Source organism: Drosophila persimilis, unplaced genomic scaffold (assembly GCF_003286085.1).
Source record: "Drosophila persimilis strain 14011-0111.01,24,50 unplaced genomic scaffold, DperRS2 tig00000622-arrow-arrow-pilon, whole genome shotgun sequence".
In the NCBI taxonomy this organism is placed as follows: domain Eukaryota; kingdom Metazoa; phylum Arthropoda; class Insecta; order Diptera; family Drosophilidae; genus Drosophila; species Drosophila persimilis.
In genome coordinates this window covers 1,532,372-1,546,497 of record NW_020825326.1, presented here as the reverse complement: position 1 = coordinate 1,546,497, position 14,126 = coordinate 1,532,372, and the positions used below count along the sequence as shown (strand labels likewise).

At 49.5% G+C, this 14,126-nt stretch overlaps 4 protein-coding genes across 5 annotated transcripts in view; 2 read left to right on the top strand and 2 right to left on the bottom strand.

Moving 5' to 3' along the window:
* The first annotated feature begins 1,570 nt into the window (after positions 1 to 1,570).
* On the top strand, positions 1,571 to 4,135 carry LOC6600199 (probable peroxisomal acyl-coenzyme A oxidase 1). Its single transcript, XM_026990843.1, has 2 exons — positions 1,571 to 2,846; positions 2,907 to 4,135. The coding sequence occupies exons 1-2, from the start codon at positions 1,885 to 1,887 to the stop codon at positions 3,967 to 3,969; spliced, it is 2,025 nt and encodes a 674-aa protein (XP_026846644.1). The 5' UTR covers positions 1,571 to 1,884; the 3' UTR covers positions 3,970 to 4,135.
* Positions 4,075 to 5,129, bottom strand: LOC6600198 (leucine-rich repeat-containing protein 57). Its single transcript, XM_002025262.2, has one exon. The coding sequence runs from the start codon at positions 4,917 to 4,919 to the stop codon at positions 4,203 to 4,205; it is 717 nt and encodes a 238-aa protein (XP_002025298.1). The 5' UTR covers positions 4,920 to 5,129; the 3' UTR covers positions 4,075 to 4,202.
* Positions 5,130 to 5,774: 645 nt separating this feature from the next.
* LOC6600130 (proteasome activator complex subunit 3) lies at positions 5,775 to 7,230 on the top strand. Its single transcript, XM_002025261.2, has 2 exons — positions 5,775 to 6,277; positions 6,335 to 7,230. The coding sequence occupies exons 1-2, from the start codon at positions 5,902 to 5,904 to the stop codon at positions 6,700 to 6,702; spliced, it is 744 nt and encodes a 247-aa protein (XP_002025297.1). The 5' UTR covers positions 5,775 to 5,901; the 3' UTR covers positions 6,703 to 7,230.
* A 392-nt stretch (positions 7,231 to 7,622) lies between these two features.
* The window catches only part of LOC6600129 (integrin alpha-PS1), a 47,539-nt gene continuing 41,035 nt past the window's right edge, over positions 7,623 to 14,126 (bottom strand). For both annotated transcript variants that reach the window (XM_026990820.1, XM_026990821.1), the window contains exons 4-8: positions 13,160 to 13,293; positions 10,352 to 11,745; positions 10,114 to 10,253; positions 9,047 to 10,039; positions 7,623 to 8,965 (exon numbers count right to left, since the gene is read on the bottom strand). In XM_026990820.1, the coding sequence (XP_026846621.1) occupies positions 8,723 to 8,965; positions 9,047 to 10,039; positions 10,114 to 10,253; positions 10,352 to 11,745; positions 13,160 to 13,293 (2,904 nt within the window). In that variant the 3' untranslated portion in view covers positions 7,623 to 8,722. The remainder of the gene's footprint in view (positions 8,966 to 9,046; positions 10,040 to 10,113; positions 10,254 to 10,351; positions 11,746 to 13,159; positions 13,294 to 14,126) is intronic.

The following is a 14,126-nucleotide window of genomic DNA, read 5'->3' as shown; positions in this document are numbered from 1 at the left end:
GCAGAGCAAAAACAAAATACACAAAAACTAAGAAAAACTTAAACTAAAAACTAAACTAAAATAAGAGATAATTGTTGTTAAATGTTGCCGAGATCTTATATACGTATGTATACCTAATAACTGTTACAATAATAACCCCTAATAATATACATATGTGCACACACATACATATACATAAATATATGTATAAACTCGACAATGCATTTGTATGCGTGTGCATAACGATAACGATAACGATAACGATGTTCAACAAATGTCTGAAATGAAGTAAAACTATTATTATATGTATGTATGTACATAAACACACACAAAAATTGAACAATTTGAATAAAAAACACAAAAAAACAAACAACAAACGATAAACGATAAACGATGAAGAACAAACAACAACAAGAAAGCCAAAAGCAGTCGATTCTGAACGGCATCGGGAATATGTGTTTTCCCTCCGTAGGACCCTGTAGCTGTAACTGTAATCCGCAACTGTACTCGTACCGTTAGCTGTCTTTCCATCCCATCCTTATATCTCGCTTCGTCTGCGGCCCTCCCTCCCTAGCAGTCGCAGGGCCAAGAAGAGATGAGATTACCGTTTCATAGAGCACAACGAGATGCTCATCTGGTGGAAGTATTTGTTGGAAAATCGAAAGAGTAAAAGCAAAAACCCAAACAGAAACAGAAAACACAAACTGTAACTATTAAGCCAAGTGTGTCGTCGTCCCAGTTTGAAATCGATTCCATTGCCAGAGCTAGGCCCGGTGTCTTGGTGGTCTTTGTCTGTTCATACCCGATGCTCGTCGAATGATTGAATATTGCCAACCCCGTAGATACATGCACATAAGTATGTACTTATCGCCAACTATTGCCAACTCCTTTAGCATATTATAGGATGGTATATGGATGCATATTTGGTAACTTCGTAGAACTCGTACTGAAGATCTGTAGATGAGTAGCGGGTGACCCTTAGTCGGAATAATCGACTGGACACGGCTATGGCTACGTTTTCAGTTGTCCCTCTAGTGCAGGGTTATCTGTGGTTATTTTTGGCAATGGAGCAGACACGCCTCTCGACACAAGACCATCAGCCCGTAATCCCGACCCCGAGGCACCCAGAGCGAACTTGTTTTGCCCACTCGTATCTGAGCTGATAGCGAGACTTATAAAAAGAATAGGGTCTAAAATAAAAATAAACATAGCAGAGAAAGAATTCCAGCACGACGCACAGCCCGATGAAGAGAGCAAAATGAAGGTATTTTAGTGGAGCCGAGAGCCGAGAGTCGAGAGTCGAGAGAGAATCAATTATTTATATATACATATATGTATATTTTGTTGAATGTTGCACAAATACTTACTATATGTAAGTCAAAGAACCGAATGGGTAAACAAATTAAGAATAATCGTAGTAAAACCAAATGTCTGTGTCGCTTTTTCTAAAAGAAATAAAATGAGAATTTAAGAAAAGCTCCCGATTATTGTTTGCGGAGATTACATACAAATAAAAATAAAAATTCATATCTGGAACGCGCAGATACGCGCTATCTCCACCTCTGGATGGCCCAGAAATCAGATGCCTCCAAGCTGAGTGCAGGCAAAACCAGATGATCGCGGAAAAACACGCACACGATTCACACGAAGCACACGAGCCGAAGGAGCTCTAGTGTTCGTTTGCTCACGTATACTGTACTGGCTGGCGGTTCACTGACACCACCTCCTAGGGAGGGTGTCAGGGCGAGCGGTGGGCGGCGGTTGGCGGGCGGCGGGCGGCTACTGGACTGGCGACTGTCAGCAGCTGCCTCTCTTTGGCTTCGTCTGCTCCCCAGTGGTTTTTGCAGCCACCAGAGGCTCAGTGTACTTTCGCTGTTTGCGCAGTGCAGAGCTTTGGTATTTGAGATGTCGTCGGTGAACGTTGATCTACAGCGAGAGCGGTCGGGGGCCAGCATTGACAGCGAGGACTTTGCCCGATGGTGGGCGGGCGGCAGCGACAAGCTGGAGGAGCGCCGCGCACTGGAACGCTTTGTGTTTAAGGATGCCGAGCTGGAGGAGGCAGTGCATCCCAGCTGCTTGTCGTATAAGGAGCGCTATGAGCAGACTATTGCCAGGTCCACCAAGTTCCTGGTCAAGCTGCGGCAGTGGCACAGCACCAACCAGCCGCAGTTCAGCCTTAGTGTGGACTCGCTGCGCGAGTTTCGCGTGCTTCTCTCTGGCCAACTGGGCACCGCCCTCTTCCAGCAGAGCTTCCCCCTGCGCCTGCACTTCTCCATGTTCCTCACGACGCTGCTCAGCCAGGGCACCGAGGAACAGCTGCACAAGTGGCTGACCCGCGCCTGGCACATGGACGGCATCATCGGCACCTATGCCCAGACGGAGCTGGGCCACGGCACTTTTGTGCGCGGCCTGGAGACGCGCGCCGACTACGATGCAGAGAGCGAGGAGTTCGTCCTCAACACCCCCAGCCTGAGTGCCTACAAGTGGTGGCCCGGCGGCCTGGGCAATACAGCCAACATGACCATCGTGCTGGCTCAGCTGTACGTAAAGGGTCAACATCACGGCCTGCAGCCGTTCCTGGTCCGCATCCGGGACGAAGAGACACACCAGCCGCTACCCGGCGTCGATGTGGGGGACATTGGGCCCAAGTTGGGCGGTAACGGTGTGAACAACGGCTTCCTAGGACTGCGCAATGTCCGGATACCGCGCGATCAGATGCTGATGAAGAATGCCCAGGTGCTGCCCGATGGTACCTTCGTCCAGGGCCGGCCACCGCTGCTTCTCTACGGCACCATGGTGTATGTGAGGGTCATCACCCTCAGGGATGTGCTGCACGGCCTCCTCCAGGCAGCCACCATTGCCACCAGGTGAGACAGATGAACCCCAGTCGATTTCTTGCTCAAATATCGCCTCCCTGCCTTCCCCAGATACTCCGTCGTTCGTCGCCAGAGCCCCATTGATGATAATCAGCCGGAGGTGCAGATTCTCGACCACATAACGCAGCAGGTGAAGATCCTGCCGCAGATTGCGCGAGGAGTCTGCTACCGCCTGGCCGCCGACTGGCTCTGGAATTTTTACGCTAGCGTGCTGGACCAGCTGGAGCGCGGATCTGGACAGCACTCTTTGCCCGAGCTACACGCCCTCAGCTGCTGCCTGAAGGCCGTGGCCACCGACGAGGCCAGCGAGGGCATTGATCGACTACGTAAGGCCTGCGGCGGCCACGGCTTCCTGTCGTCGGCAAACTTCGACAGCATCTACGGCATGGCCACAGCCGCCTACACGTACGAAGGTGAGTACACCGTCCTCATGCTGCAGACGGCCCGCTTCCTGGTGCGCCAATACACGGACAGTCTGAAGCGACGAGTGCTGCCCGGCAGTGTGACCTATCTGCGGAACACGGCTCGTCTTAGCTGGGGCAAGGATTTGGCAGAGAACGCCGCCCGCGCTCTGGAGATCTCCGCCATGGAGCAGACCCGCCAGGCCTGGCAGAGTCAGAGCATGCATCGCCAGAGGAAGTTGAGCGAGCAGCAGTCTAACAATCTGGCTGGCAGGCAACTCACAGCGGCCGCCGTAGCCCATGCCCATGCCTTCCTCACCAGGAACTCGCTGCAGGAGCTGGAGCGCCTCAGGCGGGGTCCGCTTAGTACACAAGTCTCCGCCGTACTGGGCCAGCTGGTGGAGCTCTTCGTGCTGGACACCTTCCTGCGCCAGGCCGGCCCCGTGCTGCGCTGGAACAGCATCACCGGTACCCAGCTGCGGTTGGTGGAGCGCAGATTCGAACAACTCCTCACAAAGCTGCGTCCCAATGCTGTGGCTCTGGTGGATGGCTTCGATTTCCATGATCGTACGCTCGGCTCCACTCTGGGCAGCTACGATGGACGCGTGTACGAGCGTCTGATGGCGGAAGCACGCCGCAATCCTCTCAACCAGGAGCCTGTCAACGCCACCTTCCGCAGCCACCTACAGCCCATGATGCGGGGCAAGCTCTAATGAATTCCAGAAGCATATAAGATTTTCACATGAGTATTTTCCATACTCATATATTTGCATCTTTCTTACTTTTTGATCTACATACATATCTATATGGAGGGGTAGTTTGTCTTTTCTCTGTTTATTCTCAACGATTTACAATGAAGGCGTACATACAATTAAGCTATTAAATTAGTTTAGAATCATAAATAGGGGACACGAAGATATATGTTTCCATGAATGGGAGGTGTGTTCTAGAACATCTTCTTCTTGACCGCCGTGTACCGCTCCATGTAAACATCATAGCCGTCGAGGTCGGTGAACTGCTTAGAGTTGAACAGATTTCCATCGACGGCAAGGATGCAAATCTTTGAATCCTTGAGAATGCGCGGCGTGAAGGCGATTGCTTGTAGACAATTCTCCTCGAGCCGCAGGGTCTTCAGCTTGCGACAGTCGGCCACATCTTCGGCCAGCGAAGAAATCTGGTTCTGATTGAGGTTCAGCTCGGTGACGCAGAGACTGCTCACCTCCGAAGGGACTTTAGTAATCTTGTTCCTGGAAAGATCGAGCACATCCAGTTTAGTCAGGCCGCACAGCATCGATGGAAATTCCTTCAGCTGGTTGTTACTCAAGTTCACCGTCTTGAGATTGGTGCAGTTGACCAACGTTTTGGGCAGCTGTGTCAAATAATTGTCCATCAGCAGCAGCACCTCCAGTTTCAACAGCTCGCCCACCACGGTGTTGAGCTCTATCAGGCGATTGCCACTCAGGTTAAGATGCTTTAGCAGCGTCAGTCGCCCCAGCTCGTCGGGCATGTGCTCGAAGCGGTTCTCGGACAGATCGAGCGTTTTTAAGACATTCGGATAGGCCTTCAGCTGGGGCGGAAACTCCTGCAGTCGCTGCAGTGAGATCTTTAGTATGCCCGTCTTCTGTGCCGTCTCCAGGTGCTGTTTGATTTGCTTGTTACCCATCTCCACCGCCGTCCGTCCTTAACAATATATGTATGCAAATGAAGTTAACTGCTGCTTTTATCTATGCAGATTAACCATGGGAGGGAGCCGCTCCCGAGCTCTGTTCTGTGGCAGCGGATGGATACTCTCAATTGGTACGTGTCGGACAATCATATACTATGCGCAATACATTATATTAACAGTGTTCTTCACGTCCCTTATTTGTGTTGTTAATTGTTAATTATTTATGTGTCCTCTACAATGTATTTACATCGGTCATCGGGGGCGTGTGATATGCGAATATCGATAATTGAGCTGCAAAAGTAGTCATCCGATAGTTTCGCTGACTGAAGAATATTCGTCACATTCCACTACACATAGAGATTGAGTCTCAAAAAGATAGAGATAACAATTTCAGGACTAATCAACTAATCGAATCTAAAGTATATATTTCTTTCGCTCAAACTGGACGCTTTTCCCATAAGGATTTTCAAAATAAAGTGCCGATCAGTTCCGCTTATCGAACAAAAATACCGATATTTCTGTGTAGCTACCCTGTGCAATGATAAGCAGAATAAAAAGTCTAACGTCGTGAAACAACAACAAAATAGTGACAACTTTTAATTAGGAAAAGCAGTTTATTATATACCCAAATAAATAATATTTATATCTTTAATATTTTGGCCAGTCAAAAAAATATCAGTAACAAATATATTATCAACAAAAAATATATATCGATAGATTGATATATCAATATATGTTTAACATCCCTAGAGCACGCTGCCGAATAAATTCGCATCAGAGAAATTCTCGGTAAGTTTTCCGGCATGAATGTAAAACTATTAAGAAGCCAGCACTGACAATATACAATTGCAGCATCAGAGTGCCACTAGCTCAAGAATATAAAGTCTTAACTGTTTTGTTCACCGACTGTCGCAATTTTGTCGTCGACGTCGCCGTTTGGTTTTACCTTTTGAAAATTTCGCAACAAAAACTGACGACTATGCCGAAAGATACAGTTATCAAGGTGCAGGAGTATAAAGACACTCTGATCCAGAAGGCGGAGCTGCTGATTACCAAGTGTTTCCCGGAGAAGATTGTCCAGCTAAACGAGCTGCTCGCAACGCCCATGTTCAATGAGCGCGATTTTGAGGAAGTCCACCAGGATGTAAACATTCCGGTCCTGCCGGCAGTGCTAGCCAAAAACCACGACGAAAGCGCCAACGATGATCATCCGCCGAACAAGCGTGCACGCAACGATGTCATCGTCGCGGGGTCCCCGATACTGGCTTTGCCAAACGGCTCAGTGTCGTGCAACAAGCCACTCTGCGAGATGATCAAAGTCGTCAAGCCGATCATCCGTACTCTGGTAGAGCATTGTAAGTGAACAGCGTGGACTATGATTCACTTATACTAATTGTTGCATTTGCTTGCAGCCAATCTCTTGAAGATGTGGATCTCTTTCATGATACCGAAAATCGAGGACGGCAACAACTTCGGCGTCTCCATCCAGGAGGATACCCTTGCCGAAATCCAGACCGTCGAGTCGGAGGCGGCCGCCTTCTACGACCAGATCTCGAGATACTTCCTCTCGCGCGCTAAGGTCGTGTCAAAGGTGGCGAAATATCCGCACATCGAGGACTACCGACGAGCCGTCGTCGAGCTGGATGAAAAGGAGTACCTCAGTCTGTGGTTGGTGGTCTGCGAGGTGCGCAACCGCTACTCTTCGCTCCACGACATAGTCATAAAGAACTTGGAGAAGCTTAAGAAGCCACGCTCCTCGAACACCGAGAGCCTTTACTAGTGATCCATAAATACCTTCTTTTTTTTCTCTACCCCATACATATATCCTGCTCGAATGTGCCCTGGAGCAGGGTTTAGCAAGGCCCTTGCTCCAGCATAGAAGGAGAGCTGGCGAACGAGACAGACCGAGAATCTTTTGACACATTGAAATCATACTCGATGCTTTTCCATTTTGAATTACAGATAAAGAAATAACAATTATGATTACAATTATTCTTACACATACAATAACAGTAAAAGTAAAGTTAATAGTGACTAGACAGCGAACAAAAGGCGAATTTAGGGGATGATTTCATTAACCATTTGTAGAATGTCTAGGGTAACGTGAAAGAAGTAACAAGCAAAAATTTGAAGATGTATAGATTCCAAGAAATGTCTATAGCTATACATGTAATAAATAAATCCAATGTTGCAAAGAAACAAAAACCCCGAAATAAGAGAAGATGCACACAAATTATTGTTACACTTGACAATTTTGTAATCTACAGTCTGTAATAAAAACCTATGTGACTTTTGGCTGAGTAAGCAATAGTATTTGATTTTATTTGTTATATATAATTTGGGAATTGACCCCGCTTTAAGGTGCGCGCCAAAAGTGTTTGATCCTGCAGCCCTGGTTCATCCAGATGCGATTTCTGGAGTGTCATAGCAATGACAGCCAGCTAGAGATGGGATTTTGGGATGGGCCTGGTTTGCAAGGCACGGAAAAACACGCCCAACAAGATTGTTGCACACCACAGCATATACTGTACACACTGTATGGTGAGTGCCAGAATAGGCCCAACCTCAGTCAAATTTCAGCTGGTCACAGTGCGCGCCAAATGAAAATTCAAATCAAAATATGTTGGGCGTATGGTTTAAAAAATAATAGTATATTAAATAGATACAAAAGAAAAAAAATTTCATATTTACAGCTAGCATTACTGCAGTTACACTTACAGGACAAAGTAATATTATTTACAACTAATATAACTATATTTTTATACCATACATACATACAAACAAACAAGAATCAATACAAGCATTACGTGTTGTCTCTCTCTTAAAACCTCTAAGAACCTACATAAATACATGTAGATTAGGTCATAAAAACATATAAAAAAAATATTTTGTGATGGACTTTCCCGTCCGTACGTCAGTTTAGATTATGCTGCTAAATTAGCAATGTAATCCATCGTATTCAAATAAATAGCTAAGCAGACACCCGTAAAAAGTGTGCTAATACTTTCGTATCCAGTGCATTGGTAATAAAAAGTCCCCGGCTTGTTTCGAGCCACTATATTTGCTGTTTTTGTAGATATTTGTGTCATTGGCAGTGTTTTATCATAGCAGGCTTCAACTGTATGAATATATTCGGAATTTGTTCTCCCTTAACTACTTACTGCTAGAGCTTAGCCTAGGTCGGGTCTGTGCCCTACATGCACGTACATACCAACGATACACATAACTACAGTTATACGAATAAGAAAATTTTTACACAGATTATCAACGTTTTGGGCTTAGCTAATCTTTATACCTAAAGGCACAGCCCGGCGGCGGGAGTCCCTTGTGCAAATACCTGTTAGCCCGGACAGATATCTGGAAAAACAAATGGAAATACCCCTAAGAATACCGGGCTCTTGATCCATCTGATCGATTAAGCAGATTTGCTGTATTAAGTAAACGAAATGGCACATTGAACCACAACCCACAATCCACTACCCAACGATCCTCGATCCCGTGATACCGTGATCCCGTGATTCCGTGATCCCGCGACCCCCAATTCCCTATCCACATTATATGTGTCCCCACCAGGTGGCACTGGCTTGGTAGTATCCATCGTGGCCCCAATTCAGAACGCTTAGGGGCGGCGGTGGCGGCGTCAGCGAAAGGATGTCCAGCTCGTTGTTGTTCGAGGATTTATGACGCCACCAGCGCTGGCCGTGCACCCGCTGTCTGTTCAGGAGAGGAAGCTGGAGACGGCGGCGCCTCTTCTTGGGGGCGATCCGGCGTGCCAGATCCCAGCCGACGGTGCCCTCTTGTTAGAAAACATGATGGGTGTTCTTGGCCGCCAGGAAGGGCTTTTCTTCGTTCATCTTCTCGAGGTTCCCACTGAGCGTGGGGTCCGTGGGCCGTATCCGCTTGAAGAAGCCGCACTTCCACAGGATGTACGTGAACAAGGCCAGCACCAAAACGCCCACAAGGATGGCTAAGCTGATGATCAGCCACGGTATGGCGGTGTCCCGTTGCTGGTTCCTAAGCTCAGGGTAGGCGCGCGTCTCGACCTGAAGGAGGGAAGAGGGAGAACAAATTTGAGGCACTGAACGTGGCAGTTCGGGTGGGTGATGCCCTGGAGCCGCACTTACCTCGATGTCGTTGTGCTCCATCACCTCGACGCCAAAGTCCTCGGGTATCTTGGCGGTGGCCGTAGAGATGATGCGTACCCGGTCTACACGCGGATATTCGCTGACGAGCGTTGAGTTCCACAGGCGCGCCTTCACCATAACCTGGGCCTCCGACCTGGCCGGCATATTGTAGATGTCGCACTCGATACGGATGCACCGAGCCGTGCCTTTATTGCAGTCCAGCTCGACGATGTCCTGCTTCTTGCCGCTGCCGCTGGACCCCATACCCGCCGCCTCTGGCTCGTAGATGAGCCGCTCCAGGCGGGTCACTCGTTCTAGGGTGCTGCGTTGCTGCCTTGAGTGGGTCGAGTGGGTTGAGTGGGTTTGGTTCTTGTTTAGCTGTGAGCGACCATGAACCATCATGAGGGTGGCCGGCGCACCCAGGAAGCCGCTAGCCGACTCCTGCGACCCGCTAGCCAGCTTTAGGGGATTCACATACTCGGGCGCCACATGGCACTCGCCCACACCGATCTCCACGGTGGGCATTTGCTCCAGGTAAAGAAGGTACAGGTCCATGTGCCCGCGTTCCGGATCGCTGTAGAGGGACCACGGCCAGTGGATGATCATGCGCACCTTGGGCGCCGTTGAGGGGCCGTCGTTGAAGATGGTGAAACTGTGGTTCACCTGCGAGCCCACGTCGACCATCTCCATGGGCGAGTTGTCTGTCACCTGGCTGGCTCCGCTGTAGAAGCTCTGCTCGGGCATCGCCCAGCCCCGGAAGTGCAGCTTGGCCTGGCGCACCACGCTCACGCTGAGATTCCTCTCGGGCGGCTCGCCGCCCACGAGCTTGGAGGTGGTGTTGGCGAAGATGTGGAACAGCATCGAATTCTCGTTGGGCTCCAGACTCTTAGGCTGAAAACGGATGGTAACGAACGTCGTCGTTCCGCGCAACATCGGATTGCCCAGGCTACAGACCACCAAAGTGGTGTTGAAACTGTTGCAAGTGGCATTGGTCTGCGGGTAGGAAGAACGTAATGGAGTGAGGATTCGGTTCGGCTGATCTCTTGGGCTTGGCCGTGGGCACTTACCGGCTTCTTGGTGGCCACGTACGAGACGCCGGCCTGGTGGCTAATGAATAGTTGCGCTTCGTAAGCGGAGTCCGCCAGGTTGCTCACGCTAATTCCCACTTCCAGCTCAGTTTCGTCCAGGATTAGGGTGTACTTGTTGTCTGCGGAGAAGAGAGTCCACAGAGAATACGGGAAAACGCGAATTCAGGAAAGTAAGCAAAGCGATTCGGAAGATGTTAAGCAGTTTCGCTATACGCACCTATGGCTGTGATATTTGGCTCAGCTCGAATAACCAGATCACTTTCGCAGAGATCGTCGTCGCCGCAGTCCTTCTGGAAGGTGCCCTCAAAGTCGATGTGGGCTTGCGTCTGGTCGAGCATGGGGTTGAGCCGAGTGAGGGCGGAGTCCGCGAGCGGTGGCTCCTCCAGTGTGTACTTAAGTCGGAAGCTGATGGGGGTCTGGATGTCGCGGGTGTTGGCCTTGATGTACCCGGTGACCATCTGGCAGGCCACGCGGCCGTCGGTTCGCACCTTGACCACGCGGCTAATGACGTTGCTCCGCTTGTTGTCCCGGTCAAAGAAGGCGCGTGAGAACTTCTTGAGGTGGTCGTAGGTCTCGGCTTCCACGCTGTACATCAGGCTGAGCTCCTTGGTCGAATCGTCGTATGGTTCGATGCTGCAGCAGGCCTCGAAGGTGAAGCAGGTCAGGTTGCTGAATGCGTCCGCCCGGCAACCCGGCTGGTTGGGGTCGATGTTGCGCAACTCCTCGCTCCGGTAACTCGTCTGGATGTTGATGATAGGTCGGGCCAGTAGCACCACCGTGGCCGACGAGTTGAAGGCACCCACCACCACGTCGGGGTAGGAGTTGCCGTCCAGGTCCGTGTTGCCGGCTATCGATATCCCAAAGGTGCGGATGGGCTGGCCGTGGGGCACTGTGGCTCCCAGTTCCGAGGCCTGTATGCGCTGGGCGGGCTTGTCGTTGAGGCCTTGTTGCGACCCCAGGTAAATGTACACAACTCCCTGGCCCTCGTAAGGCGCACCCACAGCGATGTCCTCGCAGTTGTCCTTGTTCAGGTCACCAACATTGGCCAGTGCCAGTCCGAAGCGGCTCTCCAGGGCCCCCGTCAGCCGCAGGGTGTGCCTCCTAGGCAGCGTGTCCTGATCGTTCTGGTAGACGTAGACGGCCCCTCCCTCGTTCTTGCCGAAGAAGACGGGAGCTGCCACAATCAGATCCGGTCGATTGTCCCCGTTGATATCCGCGGTGGTTAGCTCATAGCCGAAGCTCGACCCGAACTGCTCCCCGTCGATGATGAGGCGCACGGGTATCGGGTTGGTGTTGGCCTTGTCGAAGATCACCACCTGCCCGTGCCCATTGGAGCGGGGCGCCCCCGCTGCATAGCACATGTTGTAGCCGAAGAACCGTCCGCCAGTGACGGACATGCCCAGGTAGCTGTACTTATCCACTGGCGAGCTCGCGTCCGAGTGGTCGCTGTAGTAGGTCGTCTTGTCGCGGTGCAGGTACTCTCCCCCGATCTGCGTCACCCAGATGGAGCCCCGCCACGTGAACGGGCCCGGGGAGCCGAGCACCATCGTGTCATCGTCCAGGAGCGCCCCCGACGTTCCCGCCTGGCACAGTCCGTAGTCCTCGTGTTGCCTGAAAAAACCGAGTAACCAACGAAAATTGAAATCGACATTAATGGATGACCTTGGTCAATGCCGTCTACCCTTCCTTGATTCTGGCTTCATTCATCATATTCGCGCATGGAGATTAGCCGTTTATCCTGTTACCCAAGCCAGCCAGGGTGACCAGAACCTGCCCTAGGAAGCTATTCCGAAAGGGATTGGTTTCCCCAAATAACATTAATAAGCAGATTGGACATGAATGGAAGAAAGCAAACATCTCCTGAGCTGACGAGCTATAATGGGTTCTATAATGTTTTCCGTGCTTCTCGTCACATTATGGTTAGGCTCTAACCTTCTATTTCGTTCCGTTCTCTATTTCCATCTTATCATTAAGACATTATTACCAGAGTCAACCCGTTTCTCCTCCTATTCCCAAACGGTGTCGGGACATTTATAGATGACCTGGTTCAACCCCTGGACTCTTCGAGATCCGTTTGTCCCGTGAAGCTCATCCCGTTGTCCCTCTCTTTTTGGGACACTAATGGATGACCAGGGTCAACTTGCTACTGTCTTGATACTGGCGGCATGGAGCTGGGACATTAATGGATGACCATGGTCAACATTAGGACTTCTCTCTCATCTCTTTCCCTCTGCCATGTGCCCTCTGAGAATGCCGGAATCGAGTTTGGACACGCGAGGACCCGCTCAATGAAAAATTGCATATCCACCATGCTGACAGGCCCGCGTCCCGACTCTACTCCACTCCACTTCAGTCTACCCCTCTCCCCGAGCCGGACATCTACCTACCGCTCCTTGCTTTTGGTCATAGAGTGGGCGCGGAGCGCCCCTCCTCCCGTCTCACTCCTGCCCCTATGCCTTGTCATTTAAATAAATTAAAATTCACCTTTATGACTGCTGGCGTCCTGCAGTTGGTGGCCCGACTAGGGCCGACGTCATCGGTGTCACACTTGGAGCGAACCGTGGCCCAGTCCCGGCCCCGGTCCCTGCTGCTACACCCGCTGCATGCTAATTGGCCGAAAGCGAGCACGCGCTCACACACATCCATATGGACATACATATGTACAGACATATGTACATATCTCTTCATATCCAGGTCCCCATCCTGTCCGTTCCCTCACCCGCTCTGACCATTCATCAAGTGCCCGTCCCCGTCCCACAGATAATTCACCTTGACACGTTTTCTGTGGGTGTCGTGTCGTGTCGTGTCGTACGGTGTCGCACCGTGTGGTATCCCTCCCGCTCCGCAATCAAAAGACCTGACCCATGTCAACTGTCCCAGAAGGATGGCAATGGCTATGGAAATGGCCAACCTGTTATGATAAGCCTATAATCCCGTAGATTGATTGATTGATTGATTGATTGATCAATAAAGACGGGACAGGTTCACGCTCTACGCTTCACTATGATGCTGGCTGGGTACTCACCTTTGCACAGGGCGACCCTTGCACGGCTCGTGCACTTCGTCAAACTGCAGGTCGTTGGTAAGGACGTAGCACAGTCCTTGGCCATAGCGGTTCTCGCGCACAATGTACATGTAACGGTGGGCACACACGAGCACCTGTACAAAGAGGAAGTAGAAAAGAGGATTTATGATACTTGACGATGTACACTACTGGCCAAAATAATAAGTACACGCTTATGAGCTTTCTTTACTTTTAGTTTTCTAACCTACAATAGACTATAAAAATGTTTATCATATCATTTATCTTTGCCAGTTTGAGCGTATATGGCCTTGGAAGACATGAGCTGATCCTTTTTTGCAAGACTGATGATACGGGTGTCCGTTGTTTTGTAAAGATTTCTTCTTCCATCCTCGATTTTCAATAAGCACTTTAGATATTAAAGCATTCTGAACATAAAATACCGAGCGTCCAAGACTTTTCGCAATTACCCGGAGAGTTTTCCTTTCTTTTTGAAGACTTATTGAAAACTTATTTTTTCCAGTAGTACGGCCTATCTAAAGAATTTTTTTAACTCTCATGTACTTAAATATGAAGGAACTCAATAAAATTCAACAATCCTTTGATCAAATCCTTATCTAATCCTTTAAAATTTATAAATAACACCAGTGTACTTATTATTTTGACCTGACCAAAAATTTAAGTATAGAATTTTATAAAGATTTTTTATTTTTTAATTTTTGATTTAAATATTTGGCAAGACTGTATGTAACCTTTCCAAATATAAGCAATTGGCATCCATTTACAAAAATTCGAGCTATTCCATAATAAACTAGCACGACACCGATATAATTATTTTTTTGGCCAGTAGTGTACTTCTACAAGGAGAGATGGAGGGCGTACTTTCACGTTTCCTCATTAAACATTTAAACAGACAAGCAGAGTAGCTAAGTATCCTCTTTACGGAAGGATATGAGTGATATCCTGTTCA